The sequence below is a fragment of the Aethalodelphis obliquidens genome, unplaced genomic scaffold (assembly GCF_003676395.1).
Source record: "Aethalodelphis obliquidens isolate GAN/ISIS:26980383/991018 unplaced genomic scaffold, ASM367639v1 scaffold53, whole genome shotgun sequence".
In the NCBI taxonomy this organism is placed as follows: Eukaryota; Metazoa; Chordata; class Mammalia; order Artiodactyla; family Delphinidae; genus Aethalodelphis; species Aethalodelphis obliquidens.
Genome location: NW_020837997.1, coordinates 7,160,557 through 7,176,930, shown reverse-complemented (window position 1 = coordinate 7,176,930; position 16,374 = coordinate 7,160,557). Strand labels below are relative to the sequence as shown.

The window sequence follows — 16,374 nt, the reverse complement described above, 5'->3', positions numbered from 1 at the left end:
GCGGCGGCGGCCTGGGCCCGGGCGCGGCGGCGGCGGCGGGGCCTGGAGCCGGATCTAAGATGGCAGGAACGGCGGCGGCGGCGGCGGCGGGGCCGGGCGTGGGCGGCGCAGGGGCGGCCGGCCCGGGTGTCACGGGGCCCTGCGGGGCAGTGTCCGTGTTCCCCGGCGCCCGCCTCCTCACCATCGGCGACGCGAACGGCGAGATCCAGCGGCACGCGGAGCAGCAGGCGCTGCGCCTCGAGGTGCGCGCCGGCCCGGACGCGGCGGGCATCGCCCTCTACAGCCGTGAGTGCGGGGCCCCAGGGCCGGGCCGAGGGCCGGGCTGCGCGCGGGGGCTGCGCACGAGGCCGGACGGGCGGGGGGCCCGGGGTGGACCGGACGCAGCCGCGGTGAGGGGACCGGGGTCCCGAGGGTGAGGGGCCCTGATCCTTGGGGGCCTGGTATGGGCTCCGTGGGGCCGGGCCGAGGGGGCTGGATGTGAGGGGCCCCCGAGTGAGGGGTGTGGAGGAATCGGTGTCAAAGGGGCAGAAAGAGAAAAGAGGGCGTGAGTGGTGGCCAGAGGTGAGGTGCCCCGAGCGGGAAATGGGGGAGTAGTGAGGGCCCTGAGATTGGGAGGGGGTGGGCAGGAAGTGGGGGGCCGAGAGTGCAAAGTAAGAATTCGGAGGAAGCCGGGGGTGGGGGGGGCTGGGTGGGAGGGGAGGGGGCCTGGGCGTGGGAGAGGTGGGAGTCTGTGGGCGGGTGTGGCCGCTCTAGCGGGGAGGAGGGAGGGGTGTGGGCAGCCTCTGGCTATCTCAGGGGACCCTATGGACTGCCAAGGACGGTTGGAAAGTGGTGCCCAGTCTGGAGGGACCTGGAGCACCCTGTGCCACTCATCTGGAGGGCTTGGCGTTCCGGACCCCCGAGTGGGAAACTTCTAGATCTGGGGAGAGGGGTCCTGCGAGGGTGGTGCGAGCTGCTGTGTGTGCGCCTCGTGGAAACGTGGACGGGGAGGGCCCTTATCTGGATGCCCAGCTCCGAAGTAAGAGGTAACACGGACTCCTTCCTGGCCACGGACCTCCGATCTTCCTTTATGGGGATGTGAGAAGCTGGTTACATTTTCTGAAGCTAGTTTCAAAACTGACATTAAGGTGGAAAAAAAAAATCACAAATGTGTTTGCCAAGGACCTCGCGTCTTTGTAGTTCATCCTTTTTCTTTCTCTTGTTACTCTTTCTTATCAGTTCTCTCTGGTCACGATTCCTCCTTCACATTTTTAAAATAATTAATTAATTAATTAATTGTTGGCAGTGTTGGGTCTTCATTGCTACGCGTCGGGTTTCTCTAGTTGTGGTGAGCGGGGGCTACTCTTAGTTTCAGTGCGCGGGCTTCTCATTGCGGTGGCTTCTCTTGTTGCAGAGTGCTGGGCTCTAGGCGCGCGGGCTTCAGTAATTGTGGCACATGGGCTCAGCAGTTGTGGCTCGCTGACTCTAGAGCACAGGCTCAGTAGTTGTAGCGCACGGGCTTAGTTGCTCCTCGGCACGTGGGATCTTCCCAGACCAGGGATCGAACCCGTGTCGAACCCGTGTCCCTCGCAGGCAGATTCTTAACCACTGCACCACCAGGGAAGTACCTCCTCCTTCACATTTTGTTATTCTGTTACACTCAGCTTGGTCTCTTCGGGTTTCTTGCACTGATGCTCTGTGGAGTCACTGAGGGGGCCTCTCCTGGCTTTGGCCTGTGTGAGTTTTTTGCCACTTCGGGAACGGGGATTTTCTGAAGGGAAGTGTGTGGAGCAGTTGGTTCCCACACAGGATTCTCTACACACCTCTACTTGGAAAACCCAAAATAAAGGAGCTGTGCGTCTGTCCCCAGCGTCGCACCTCTTTTTGCTGGGGCAGAGCTGGGTCTTCTTGGATCAGATGAGGAGAAAGAAGGGTATCCTCGGTGGGCATCGGAGCTCAGGAAAGACACTTAAGCTCAGCAGGATCCCCCAGATCACAAGCATGGCCATTCATTCAACACGCATTAATGGGATACAGAACAAAGAAGGGCAGTGTTTCTCAAACTAGGGTTCCAGGGCTGATCCGCAAAGGAGTTCCAGGGGAGGTGGTTTATCTTTGGTAAATAAACTTGATTTTAGAACAGTTTTAGATTGATAGAATTACTAGGAAGATAATACAGAGCGTTCTCATATACTCTACAGATAGTCTCCTCTCTTTACATGTTTCTCCAGGAGAGTTTTTACTTTTGTGTTTTTGTTTTGTGGATCTACTTGGAATTGTTACTAGTTACAAAGGGAACACTTCCCTTTTTAGAGGTCATTCATAACTGAAGCAATCGTCAAGAGGAGAAAGTCCATGTTTCTCAAACTGAGAGCCTCAGTCTGAAATTATTTCAGACCCCTGATGATAAAGTCTCAGAGGTCTGAAATAATTTTTTCCTCTTTAGGCTCAAGTAACATTAGTGTGAGGTATTAGTGTGAAAGTATGGGTTCTGGAGTTGGCCAAAGCTGGTTGTATTCGTTTTCCAGGGTTGCCGTAACAAACTTGGTGGCTTAAACCAACGGGAATGTATTCTCTCATAGCTCATGGGCAGAAGTCCAAAATCAAGGTGTCGGCTGGGCCACACTAGCTCCACAGGCTCTAGAGGAGGATCCTTTCTTGCCTCTTCCAGCTTCCAGTGACTCCAGGCGTTGGCTGGCTGGAGGCCACAGAAATCCAGCCTCTGCCTCTGTCTTCACAGGGCTGTCCCCCTGTGTCTCTGTGCCTTTTACTGTAAGGTCACCTGTTGCCGGATTTAGGGCCCACCCTAAATCCAGGATTATCTTAGATCCTTAATTATGTCTGTAAACACCCTTTTTCTAAGTAAAGTCATATCCATAGGTTCCGGGGGTTAGGGCTTGGACATATTTTGGGGGGCATCCACTACGTGGGCTAGACTGGTGCCCTGAGGGTAGTTGTGGGTCTCTGTGCCTCAGTTTCCTCGACGGTAGATTGGAGGTGATGACAGGACTGTGGCACAGCGTGTTTGTTCTATGAACGAACACTTCTTCTTTGGAGGCAGCACCTGCTCCGGTAAAGGCCTGGTGATGGCCTCAGAGTTGGTCGGGTTACTGCTCAGGGCGGGGCAGCCCTGGTTCCTGAGCCAGCTCCGCCTGGGGAGCACGGGCCTCCGGGGAAGAACTTCTCAGAAGTCTGCCGGGGGAGTGCAAAGTCCTGGATCAGAGATCAGGCCCGGCCTGCTGGGTGTGGAGGGCTGGCTGACGGTCCCCTGGAAAAAGGCAGAGATGGTCCAGCCACTGGGGGGACTTAGGGGTGAACCACGCTGCTGCTGGGAGCTTTAGGCTTTCTCTCGGGATGAACTTCGTCCCTGGCTTCAGCATTTCCCAACCTGGACCCTTCTGGGACCCGAATGCTTTGGCCAGGTGAGAAGGCTTCAGGAACCCTGTTGTGCTCACCTGTCCCTCGTGAGGCGAGGTCTTGCGAGCCACTGGTGATTCCAGATCCCGGGCATTCGCCTCTGTGGGTGGAGCTGGGGTGGGGGCGGGTGGGCGGTCGACCGAGACATCCGCCCGAACCTCCCAGTGTCTCACATCTGGGAGCTGAGGGTCCTGAACGTGGAGTGTGACTGGTGTGAGTCACCAGCTACGCGGCCTTGAACTAGCCATTTCACCTGTAGCAGCCCTGTAGCGACACCTGTACACGTCTTCCGTTTCCTCACCTGCGATGGGAATAGTGCCACTGGGGTCCCGGGCATGTGGGGGAGGTGCAGCACGGGGTTGTGGAGCAGGGTGTCCGGCGGTGAAGGGTAGATCTGTCTATAGATGTTATCAGTGGTGGTGCTACTGGCGTGGAATGGTCAAGAGCTGGCTTTTCTAGGAGGGAGTCCCTTATGCTGTGGGGCTGCCCAGCTGCCTTGCACCCCCAGCAGATGGGAGGGGGGCCCCTGGGCTGCCACCTCTGTCTCAGGCGGCAGGGCTGGGAGATGGGTGTGGGTAGCAGGACAGCCAGCCCCTTTCCTTGACGTTTGCCCCCTCCCTGTGGGAAAGAGGACAGCTGAGGAAGGTCCTGTCCCAGTCACCCTGCAGTGAATGGTGACCCTCCCCACCCCTTTTTTTTTTTTTGGCCTCGTGGCTTGCAGGATCTTAGTTCCCTGACCAGGGTTCGAACCCGGGCCCCCGGCAGTGAAAGTGCAGAGTCCTAACCTCTGGACCACCAGGGAATTCCCTCCCCACCCCTTCTTGCCAGTTGATGTCACCCTGGCCCGCGTCCATGAGATTGGCTAAATGGCAGCTACCGAAACTGGGCAGAGTTTTCCTTGGGCAGAGTTGCCGGCTTCCCGGGCCTTGAGGAAGCTTTGGCACAGGCTCTGGAGCCCTTGGACATGGGCTGCCATCCCCTTGCAGGGAGGCAGCTCCTCGGAAAGCCCATCGTGGGGCGGTGGGGCGGCGAGCAGAACAGACTCTCAGTTCCTCAGCCCCGTGGCGGCCTTTCTGGAGCTGACTGTGCTGCTTTTCTCTTTCAGTCCTCTGACCTGTCCCCGCTGCATTGGCTAGGAAGGGATGTACGGCAGGGCTGGCTCTGAAGGGCTAAATTTCAGTTCGTGGGGGACGTGCCAGGGGTGGAAACCCCAGAGAAAAACCCTCTGTAAAAGCAAGGTGAAGCATGACCTGCTGTTCTGGAATCAGGACCCTGTGACTTCCTTCAGTCACCCTCCTGGTAGCCCACACCCCCGGTAGCTGCAGCAGGGGGGTGGTAGTGAGAGGGTTTGGAAGAGTTTGTCCTCCACCCAGCCTTGAGGACATTCAGTGTCAAGCTGGGGGGAAGACCCAGAAAGTTACACCAAAAGGCATTCACGTTTCAGTGGTGCCTGCTAGTTGCTGCTGGCTGCAGTCATTTATTGAGCACTTACTGTGTGCCAGGCCCTGCTTAAACCAGTGTTGACAGACTCAAATACTTGACTTTGGGGGCAGCTGGGGAAAGGATAATAATATAAAGCAGGGCCTGTGGGCAAGCTATGGCCCGTGGACCTGATGGGGCCTGTGGCCAATTTTTTAACCGGTGACGGCTAAGGGCGGTTTGTACATTTTAAAAATAATTAATTAATTAATTAATTAATTTTTGGCTGTGTTGGGTCTTCGTTGCTGTGCCCGGGCTTTCTCTAATTGCGGCGAGTGGGGGCTACTCTTCGTTGCGGTGCGCGGGCTTCTCATTGCGGTGGCTTCTCCTGTTGCGGAACACGGGCTCTAGGCACGTGGGCTCCAGTAGTTGTGGTGCATGGGCTCAGTAGTTGTGGCTTGCGGGCTGTAGAGCGCAGGCTCAGTAGTTGTGGTGCACGGGCTTAGTTGCTCCGTGGCACGTGGGATCTTCCCGGACCAGGACTCGAACCCGTGTCCCCTGCATTGGCAGGCAGATTCTTTTTTTTTTTTTTTTTTTTTTGCGGTATGTGGGCCTCTCACTGTTGTGGCCTCTCCCGTTGCGGAGCACAGGCTCCGGACACACAGGCTCAGCAGCCATGGCTCACAGGCCCAGCTGCTCCGCGGCATGTGGGATCTTCCCGGACCGGGGCGCGAACCCGTGTCCCCTGCATCGGCAGGCGGACTCTCAACCACTGCACCACCAGGGAAGCCTGCAGGTGGATTCTTAACCACTGAGCCACCAGGGAAGTCCCGGTTTGTACATTTTTGAAGTGTTGATTAAAAAGAAAAAAACAACCCAAGGAAGAATATTCAACCAAGACCATAGAGTCCTGCAAAACCTAAGATGTTTACTTACTGGCCCATGACAGAAAAAGCTTGCAGACCCCTGGGATAAATGAATGAAACAGGCAGGAGGAGGGGGGACTTGGGGACTCAGCCCCAGCCAGGGTTGGCAGATCTGCCACAGCTTAAGAGAAACTGAAAAGCCCTTCTTTGTGTAGATCTGTTTGTTTTGATTGTGAAGTGTCCTGATTGCTCAGGCCAGATAGAGTACACTTTCTGGACTGTGTGGGTCAGTTAGACTAATAGGTGTGGCCCTTGCTGTGTGTTACCACTGGTCTTTAGAACAGTTCTGGGAGGTCGGCACACCACTCCCATTTTACTGCTGGAAAAGCAGGGGTGAAAGGGCTTGACCAAATAACATGGCTGGCAGGCAGCAGAGCTGGCTTTGGAGTTCACGGCTGTTGGACCCTCTGCTCACTGCAGAGTGGTTCAGTGGAAAAGGGTGGTCAGGATTCAGTTTATCTGTGCATAACAGAAACCCAAAGTGGCAATGGCTTAAACAAGATGGCAATTCATTTCTTGTGCTTTTGTCCTGAAGCCTTGGAGGTTGGCAGACCAGGGCTGGTGTGGAAGCTCTGCTCCAGGACGTCCTTGGACCCAGGTCCTTCCAGCTAACCCCTCTCCCACATCCAGGGTTTGGGTCTTGTCATCATGGATCAACATGGAGGCTGGAGTCCAGCTATTACACCCTGGTTTTCAGACAGCAGGATAAAGAAAGGGACAAAGGATGCCAAGAGCATTGCCAGGTGTCTGTTAGGGAAGGTTCCCAGGGCTGTGCTTCTGCTTGCATCCCATTGGCTAGAATGCAGTCACATGGCCACCACTAGCTGCAAGGGAGCCTGGGAAATGTAGTCTTTAGTCTGAGCAGCCCTGTACTCAGCTAATTTTGGGGTTTCTCTTTCAGTGGGAGAAAGGGGAAACAGACATTGGGAGACAGTCACCTTGGCCACAGTAGGTAGGATGTGGATGTAGCCACCAGTGTTGGGAAGGATACTCCTGGATTGTGGAAAGATGCTCAAGTAGGGGGTGGGGACAGTAGCCTGGTGTGGAGCAAAAGGGTCCCTTGGAGGAGCTAAAGGATGGGTAACAAGGTTGGGCCCAGGTCACTTTCCCGAGTGACAGGGCCTTTTCCCTTATGCGGTCAGGAGCGGCCTGCCATTTTTCACGGGGGCCTAACATGATAAGAATGGTATTTCTGAAGATTACTCTGGCAGCAGGTTACGCTGTAGACGGGAGCAAGGAGAGAGAAGCCTGCAGAAGCTTCCAGGCGAGAGAATGCAACAGAAATGTAACCGAATAGTTTCACCTTAGTCTGCCCCTGAAGCGTGTCAGAGGCCAGGAATCATGTTATGGAACAAAAGGTGAATTCTGCCCAGGGCAAAGGCAAAGGGCAGATGGCAGAGGCCATGACCCATGGCCAGGGGTCGTGAGTGACCTGCCTGCAGGGTTAGCTCCACTGTGTGGTTAAAAGGAGACTCCCAGTATTTTAAAAATCAGAGGATTTCACATCAAAATCTGGCTTTGTACTTCTGAAAAAGCAGAAAGGCTGGCAGTCCTAGGCCTTCACACCCCGAGGCTGAGTTGGATGGCAGTGCTGCCTTCAGAAGGGGCAGGCACCCCACATGGCTAGAGTCCCTTCCCTGCTTGCTGCTTGCAGCACAGGCCTCGCGCCAGGAGCCATTTGCCCTCTCACTCGCAGCGCTTTGTCTCCTTTCTTTTCTTTTTTTTAAATTTCATTTCTGGCTGCGTTGGGTCTTTGTTGCTGTGCACAGGCTTTCTCTAGTTGCGATGAGTGGGGGCTACTCTTCGTTGCGGTGCGCGGGCTTCTCATTGCAGTGGATTCTCTTGTTGTGGAGCATGGGCTCAAGGCATGCAGACTCAGTAGTTGTGGCTCATGGGCTCTGGAGCGCAGGCGCAGTAGTTGTGGTGCACGGGTTTAGTTGCTCTGCGGGATGTGGGATCTGTGCAGTGGTTTGTTTCTTAAAATAGAGAGGCATTTCTCTGAACCCAGGTTTCCATCGGGGGTGGGAAAATGTTTCTTACCCTTAGCCCACACCCTTCTTCGTCCCCCATCCCTTTCTCTAGGCGGCTGAGTTGGAGCCCCGTGGAGCTGGGGGCTGTTGCCCCAGTCCAAGTTGACCTGGCTTCCAGTCCCGAGCCCCGCCCACTGCCCACCTCCGAAGCCCCTCCCCTTCCTCACCTCTCCCTGCACCTGTGTAGCCCACAGGCCCTCACTGGCAATTTGGAAGTCTAAAAGGTATGAAAACCTAACTTCTTACTCATTTGACAGCAAGCTCTAACCTGACCCAAACTGGGGCACAATTCCCCCCTGAGCTGCCATGTGGGGCTCCCTGTAATCTCTGGGTATCCAGTTTAGAATGACCGTTCCCGCTTTTGGCTGCAAGACTGTGCTCGGTTCTGGACGTTTCCTATAGTTTGCTGGGGATAATCCACGTTATCTGAACCTTGTTAGCTTTCTTCAGATCTGAAGAGTTTGTAATCTGAAACACACCGGGCCGCACGTGTTTCAGGCAGGGACTAAGGGCCTGGCGCGGTACCCCCGTTGGGGTTGTTTGGGCCCATACGTGAGATCACAGGTAGAAAGTGGCCGGCGTCGTGAGCAGCACCTGGCAGGAAGCACAGGCATTAGGTGTGGGGGCCTGCGTGAGGTGGGCGTGCAGGGCCTTTTGGCAGAAGGAGGAGTATGGTGTGAACTCAGGTGATTCTGTGCTGCCTTCTGGGAGCAGGTCATATCTAGCAGAATGGGGGAGGCAAGAGAACCCTTGGCGGCAGGCGAGGCTCCTTGCCTGGGGAGCCTGAGGAGGCACCTGAGGAGGTGGTGTGTTTGCCAGGACGTCGGGAGAAATACCCATCCCAGATGGGGGGAGGGGGAGTTGGAGGGCCAGACCTGGGCCAGACTTGGCTGCTCCCATGGAGAGTGGAGGCTGGGAGGGGCTTCAGGCAGCTCAGAGCTGAGGCTCTGACCCCGAAGTCCTTGGATGGCCCCTGGGAGGGGGTTGTCCCATGATCCCTTGAAATTATATGCCGCTTGCATAAGGGTAGAGGAACAAGAGTCCATAGCTGGGACCTCAGAGGAGCCTCGCCGGAGGCAACACTTCTAAAATGCCTATTAGGTCTGTGTGCTCCTGGTAGACTGTGGCTGTGACGCTGTGGTTGGTTCTCTGTGCATTTTTGGGGGGAGAGGCTCCCTTGCTTTTGATCCTCCTCAGAGGGATCTGTGACCCAAGAAAGGCTGACAGCCACTGAGTTCAGCAGCAGATTGGGGAGTGAAGTGGATGCCCCTGGCTTGTAAGCGATGGTCAGTGGGAGAAGCGGTGTGTGTGTGTGCGTGTGTGTGTGTGCGTGTGTATGTGCATGTGTGTCCCGTCCTCAGACAGGGGGAGTGACTTTGGAGTGACTTTGAAAGGCAGGAATGCCAAGGGCAGGTCACTGGATTTCAGGAGGGGCAGCCCCATCCGAGGGCTGGGGTGGGGGAGGGAACCCAGGCAGATGGCAGGTCTGGGGAAGGCTGGGTGGAGAGTGGGAGGGCGACCCAGGACAGCAGGGCCCACCAGCAGTTCTCTGAAAATGGGGAGACCTGAACTTTCATTCTTTCAACCAGAAGCGTATTCAGAGTGGACTTGCTGTTGCATTGTGGTCGTTACCATTTGTCTAACTTTAAACAGCAGAACTTTACTGAGCATCCGTTGTGTGCCAGGTTCTGTTTTAGGAGCTGGGGTTAAGCACGTGGGCCCACACCTGTGGGTCTTGGTGTGTGTGTGTGACAGGCATTAAGTCAGCAGGCACCCGCTAGTGGTCAGCGCCTTGGAGGAGGTAAAACGCACTGAGGCTTGCGAGTGCTCGGGGCGGGGCTGCTCAGAGTCAGGGGCAGGAAGGGGTTGGCCACAGATGGTCCCTGCTCAAAATGGGGCGTTAACGCCACCAGGAGAAGCGCAGGTGAGGCAGTGCCTCACCATCGGCATGACTGCTCTGTGCCTCAGTTTCCTCGGCTATAAAACGGGAATCTTGGTATCCTCTACCTTGGAGGGTTGTTATGAGTTGTGAGCTAATAGAAGTAAAGTGCCTAAAATCGTGTCTGCTGCTCAGCAGGCGGGAAGAGCTGCTGGGGAGTGAGCCTGTGGGCCCGCATGGCCAAGGACAGCCGGGGGCCAGTGTGGCTGGAGCAGGGTGCGTAGGGGGAGGGCCGGGCCCCAGCAAGGGGCTTGGCGTTTATTCCCAGAGTGTTGGGGAGGGAAGCGACACCTGTGGTTGTGTCTGGGCTCAAGCCCAGTTCTGTCCCCTGTCCTTTCCTGGCAGGGTGATCCTGGGCGAATGACTCAGCCTCCCAGATCTCAGCTTCCTTGTCGGTGGGGAGGTTCCACTGAGGGGCTTGGCTGGTGCCAGGTGATCACCTGTGCCCGGACTGTAGGCACGCTCCTAGTCTCGGGGAGCAGAGAAAAGGCGGAGTAAGAACTCCTCTCATTGTTGCGGGGGGGAAGTGGCCCAGGAGCCAGTCTGAAGAGAGTGGGGCAGGAGGCCACCAACCGGAGAGAGTTGAGGTGGGAAGGAGGCAAGTCCCGGGGCAGGGGGCAGTGGCTTAGCTGGGGTCTGCTGTATCTCTGGGTCAGTCCTGCTCTCCTGGGTCCCTGTCTCTCGGCCAGGCCAAGGGACAGGCCTGCTTTGCATTCCTGGGTTGGAATGCCCGCCCTTCTCCCTCCTGGTCTGCAGCAGTCCTCTCGAGCGAGCGTCAGAAGCAGCTGGAGGTCATGATTAGCATAGGCCGTGGAGCCTTATCTGACTTGACCTTGTGACCCTGGCCAAGTGACCCTAGTTCTCGCTCGTTTCTTCCTGGAGCATGGAGAGTGGTCTTGGGGGCTGGTATTAGCCCCGCACACACAGCACGTGAATGACATGGTGTAAGATATCATTGGTCTCCTAAACCTGCTGTGTGGTCTGGAAGAGGTGATGGTGAAACCCCCAGACAGGTACAGGAGGAGCTGGGAAGGGCACAAGGAGGTGGCCTTGGAGATCCTGCCCAAGCCCCTCCAGGTCCCGAATGACTCACTCTGTGCGTTCACCCTCCTGTTTTCTCACTTCCGGGACTTGCTTGGGAAGCTTCAGGATTCGGGGTCCCAGGAACACTGCAGGCCGGGGCTGTTGGCACTCTTCACGTCTGCCCGGAGAAACCATGGCACTTGCCCTGACGCTCGTTACGCTACACAGCTCCGACCTTTGGTTTAAGAACCCCGAGTCCCTGACTTCTCCCACACCCACCTCTTTTGTTCCCTGAAAACCAGTTCTGTGAAGGAAGTTGAGACCAGGCTTCACCCACGCCTGCAGGAGTTGGATATGGAGGCTCTGTGGCCCTCGTGCGTCTCCCCTGGTGGTTATTCTTTAGATCACTTACTTTAATGGTTGTTTAATCAACACACACAGACGCCTGGGCCTTAGGTGCACTTGACAGTGTGTGCATCCGCGTAACCGCCACCCAAAGCCAGACCTAGAACTTGTCCCCCGGCCTCTGGGTGGGTTTTGTTTGGTCAGGTGGGTCTGTCCCCTGACGCCAGGCAGTGCATACTTGAAAACAGGTCCAGACTGGTGGGGCGGGGCGGGGGGGGCCGGCGGGTGTGCTCCGTCTCCTACCAACCCCCATTCCTTGCGTGGTGAGAGGAGAACCCCTTTGCTTCCCTCTTTTTGTCTGTCTCTTTCAATTGATTCATCGCCCACAGCTTCGGTAAGAGCGGGTCTGAGCTGTTTTCCTTTAAGGTTGTTTGGCGTATTTGCTGCCCCGCGAATTGTGTTCCCGTGGCTGGGGTTCCTTTTGGCTGGATGTGTTACTCGTGTAACGGTTTTGTGTGTAGAAACCTGCCTGACAACACAGGAACTGGTGAGATTCTGGCGGGGTCGGCCGCAGGGACCCTGGCAGATCCGTGCTCTAATGAAAAAGGGATGCTCTTTTAATCCCCCCACAGGGGGCACGTGAGTAAATACAATCAAAGGCAGACTGGGGGGCATCCTGCAGACCCAAGAGGGACATTCCAGGAGCTTGCCACATTCTTCTCTGAGCTGGAGGGGAAAGCAAAGGCAGGCTGGGGCTCCCAGACTTCTGTTGTGTGTCCCGGAGGCCACCTCCGCACAGCCTGGCTCTGCTCTGAGCCCTCTGTGTGACTGGAGGTTGGCGTCCCTAGTGATGGATGAGCCCTGGGTGGGGGATGCTGACGGGTCACATGGCCTTGACTCCCTTCCACCGCCACGCCACCCCCGTGCCCTGCCTATTGCCGCTTTGAGGCCCTACCGTGGCTGACGTGGGCTGAGCCCAAACATGTGGCGGGCGGGCGCCGTGCCAGGCACTTTATGTTCACTGACTTGCCTCGCCGTCAGAACAGCCCCTTGGGGAGCCACCGGAGCCACAGCTCATCCCCGTTTCCTAAGGGAGGAAACTGAGGCACTCAGTGGTGGGCGGCAGTCGGATGCCAACCCAGCTTTGGCCCTGACGTCTCGACTCAGCCCTGCCACCCCTTGGGCGCAGGTGAGGAGTCAATGCCGTAAAGGAGAGGTAGCACCTGGCCCTTGTGTTTTCTGTCCTGTGTCGGGGCAGTGGCCCCGGTGGATTCTTCTGGAGCCTGAAGCCAGTCTTTCCTCATTCCTGCCTCGTTGCCGATTCCGTCATGGTGTCAGGCAGCCTCTGTCCCCTCTCGCCTGGGCCACATCTGGAGTCAACATCTGGTGAGGCAGCCTCGGGTGGGCGGGAAGGGGCCCTCCTACCTCAAACATCCTGTTCTCTGAGGCCGGAGGGGCTCCCGGAGCTCCGGGGGCCTGGCGGAGGCCCTTCCGGCAGCCGTGAGGCCCCAGGACATCCTGTTTCACCTTTTTCTTTGTCGATGGGCCCTCCACTGGGACTGCAAGTGGGCCTCAGCCCCCTGAGCTGGTTTCCTCCATCACTCCGCCGCCGAGGCTGCCTCTGCCCCGTCCTCCGGCCTCTTCCGGTTTGGCCTCCCTGGAGCCACCCTGATCTGAGGGTTGAGGCCCCTCAGCTGGCCAGAGGAGGGACATGTTTGAGTTCCCCAGACACCGACTGGCTCAGCTGCCTATGCTGGCGCAGCGTCCCCGGCAGCTGCGGGAGCCAGAGCGTGGAGCGTACCAGCCGCTCTGAGGGGGTCCTGCAGCTGCCCTTGACAGAGCTCGCCCGCCCACCTCCGTCCTCACGGAGCACTGCCAGCCCAGCTCCTGCCGGCACAGGTGGTGGCCGCCCTCAGTGATCCCTTCCAGCCCTAGGAGGCAGGCTCCAACGGGCTCAGGGGGATGGTGCCTGCCAGCCATGGTCAACCAGCCAGGCCTGGCTCTGCCCGGGCGCAGGGCCCATGTCCTTCCCAGGGCCTTGAGCGTGGTCCCCACAGCCCCCCAGGGCCAACTCTTCTCCCAGAGGCTGGGATGGGCTTCGGCTCTCTTTCATGAGCTGCTGAGTCCCCAGGCTGAGCCGCTCCCAGCATGTCAGTTCTCTGTGCCTTGGTTTCCCCTCTTGAAAGTGAGCTAAGTGTGCCCAGGCAGGTGGGTGGGAGCATTAGCTGAGCTACTGCACTGCGTTAGGTGTTTGCCTGGTACCACATATAGCAACAGCTTCAAAGTCATGGCCAGAGAAGAAAGGCCCAGCAGAGGAGGCCGGCAGAGGAGGCTGGCAGCCCAGCGCATGGAGTGAGGGGCTGGGCTGCTGGTTTAGTTGCCTCCACCCCCCCCCCCCCCCCCCCCCCCCCCGCCCCCAGTTATCCGCTAAGCCCCCGTGCTTTCATGGGCCAAGGAACAGGCGCACATCTGCTGTTCCTTTTGTAGCTCACAAAGCCCAGGGCTGCAGGCTGATTAGCATGGAGGGGGCAGACATTTGCATGTAATGGCTCCCGCCCAGTCGGAGCCCCTAGTATTCTTTTCAGAAAAGCCAAGCCCTTTCTTTGGTCCTTCTTCTCTTGGGGTTGCCCTTCCACACACCCCACAGTTAGACTCATCTTTGGGCCCCTCCAGACCAGGCCTGCGGGACCAAAGCCTCCAACCCCTAAAGGCAGACATCGCCCCCCAGCCCCCATGGACCAGCCCTTTGAGAGGAGGCCCTGCTGACACCCCCTCCCCGGCCCCTGACCCCCTGAAGCCAGAGCTGACTTAGGAGGTTTGGGTGTCTCCAGTGTGGGGCCTCTTCTCCAGCCTGTGGTCAGCCCCACTGGAAGGCGGGGAGAGGTGACAAGGGGCGGGCCAGCAGAGGTGGGTGGCTATTATATTGTGAAATATTTTCGAAGAATGAAGGAGAATACAGCCAACACCAAGAGCAGTCACTGCCACCTTAAGAGACAAAACGTTGCCCATAGAGCAAAGGGCCCCCTAACTTGTCTCCTCCCAGGGAGGTAACCTCCTGTCCAGCCAACACCGGTGGTCAGCCTTCACACGAGGCCACTTTGACGTGGCCTAAAGACCCAAGCTGGCACCTCTGAAACCTAGGAGCAAGACTCTTCCAATCACGGCATGAAGCTGGTGCCTCTCAGCCTCGGCCAGATGGCTGCTCTGGGGCTGAGTGGCCTGCACCAAGCCTGGCTGGGTGCCCAGTCGGGCTGGTCCAGTGGCCAGATGCCTGGTCTGGGCCCAGTGTGGCCTTGTGTCCAGAATTCTCTCTGGGATTCCTTCTCTCCAGTCTTTGCGTCTGGTCAGAGTGCCATGGGGATATGGGGCGCCGAGGTGGATGTTTTGTGCTCAGAACCCCTGCTATGTGCCTGTGGGTCTTGGGCGGGGCACAGGGTGTGTTGGTCCTCAGGACGGTGCTGAGCGATGCATTATTATTTTATTTTCCTCGACCTGAAAGGTGTGGGGGGTGGAGCCCCAGGTGGCAGAGCCCAGATTCAAAGCTGGGTCTAACGGACTCCAAAGCTGGAGTTCTGGGATCTGCACGTGCCGTGGCCTCCCTGGCAGGGAGGCTTCAGGAAACCCAAGTCTCTAGTGGCCCCGGGCACCCCATCCTGGCCCCGCCTGCTGCTTCGCCTCCATCACACCCAGTAGCGGGGGGAGGGTTGGGTGCAGGCCTGTGCTAGGCAAGACAGTCACCGGCTGAGAAGCCAGTGTCCTCCATCCTCCAGCCCTAGAGGTCACTTGGGTCACAGGACCTGAGGCTGCAGAGGAGGGATCAGAGCCATTCCCACTACCCTCCCCCCACACCAGCAGGGTCTGACCTGCTCACTTCGGAGAGGGCCCAGGCGACTTGAGTGGGCACCAGGCCTCCCCCGCTGTCACGATTGCCTTTTGTCTGCTTATCCTTCAGGAACGTGGTAGAAATTCAAACCGCTCAGGAGGGTGTAACATGAAAAGCCCGTCTCTTCGTCCTGTCTGATCCTGGCCTGCCCCCCGCGCCGCCGCTCGTCTTCTGGTGCGCCCTTGCTGCGCAACGGTGTTTCAGGCACACACGGGCTTGCGTGCACACATCTCCCCAGGAACCCACTGGGCTCAAGATTCTGCAGGTTTAAACCATGCAGTCATTTCGTGGTGTTTCTTTCTAGACAAGCCCCAGGCAGGCAGCACGCCTGGCCCCTCCCCCTCCCCGGCCCCCCGCTCATTTTTGCACCTGTGGTGTGTGTGTATTTTACACCATCTGCCCCTAACAGTGCGGCTTGGTCATCTTAACATGTCAGCGTCTACAGACAGAAATCTATGCCTTTCCATTGTCTGTACCTTCCTTCACTCATTCAGTGGCTCTTTAGGTTTTCTGCTGCTTTGGACAGTGCTGTATCTAGGTGTATCCTTGCAGACATTCAGAAGTAGAACTGTAGGATAAGGCCCCGCAAGGGAACTTCTGGGTCAGAAGTCTTTGACAGAGATGCCCAGATGGGGGCTGGCCCAGTGCGCCGGGGTGCTTGGGGGAGGGGTTGGGATTCACCCCGGGACAGGGCCAGGCCAGAGGAGCCCAGGGTGACCTCATGGTTCTCAAATACCCCAGGGCTGGGCAGTGCGGCAGCAGCTGCTCGGAGCGTCTGCGAGGACAGCACTGGAGCAGCCGGCTTAGGTTACAGCCAGAGAGGGAGGCCAAGCCGGGCTAGGATTCCCCGGGGTGGGATTCTCTTCCGAGACCGTAACCATGGCTGCTCCTGATTATGCAGTGCATAGGACACTTACTAATGCCTCCCTTATCTCATGGAATCCTCACGGCAGGGAGGGTTTTATCCTCACTTTATCCCCATTGCACAGATGGGGCTCCTGAGGTTCGGGGTGAAGGCAGGTGGTGGGGCCCTCCAAGTGGGCTGTGTCCTCTCACCCTGCAGGCTGTGCCACGATCACCTTTGGACAGATGAGGAGACTGAGGCCCGCAGTCACATCTGGAGGGCGGCACGGTTGGCCCTGAGCCCAGGTCTCCCTGGATGCCCATTCATTTTGACCACTGCCCTCCTGGCCTTCCCTGCTGTGGAGGCGGGGCAGTGGGGCCTGGTGCCTCTGGAAGACGGGAGGCCCTTTGAGGAAGGCGAGCCCTGCATCCCCCCGGGGCCTGGCTCGGCCTGGATGTCGCCGCCTAGGCAGCCTGCAATCTGTATTGCACAGGGCATCGTGCGTATCAGACCCCCGAGTCCCTCCAGCCCCTCTTACCCGGCCTTCTCACTGGTGTCGCCTGCCTTCC

At 57.7% G+C, this 16,374-nt stretch overlaps 1 protein-coding gene across 3 annotated transcripts in view; it reads left to right on the top strand.

Moving 5' to 3' along the window:
- Window positions 1-36: 36 nt before the first annotated feature.
- CARM1 (coactivator associated arginine methyltransferase 1) overlaps window positions 37-16,374 on the top strand; it is a 41,547-nt gene continuing 25,209 nt past the window's right edge. For 2 of the 3 annotated variants that reach the window (XM_027085131.1, XM_027085130.1), the window contains exon 1: window positions 37-285. In XM_027085131.1, the coding sequence (XP_026940932.1) occupies window positions 60-285 (226 nt within the window). In that variant the 5' untranslated portion in view covers window positions 37-59. Of the gene's footprint in view, window positions 286-7,823; window positions 7,996-16,374 lie in introns of all 3 variants that reach the window. The other variant, XM_027085132.1, reaches the window with a different exon arrangement.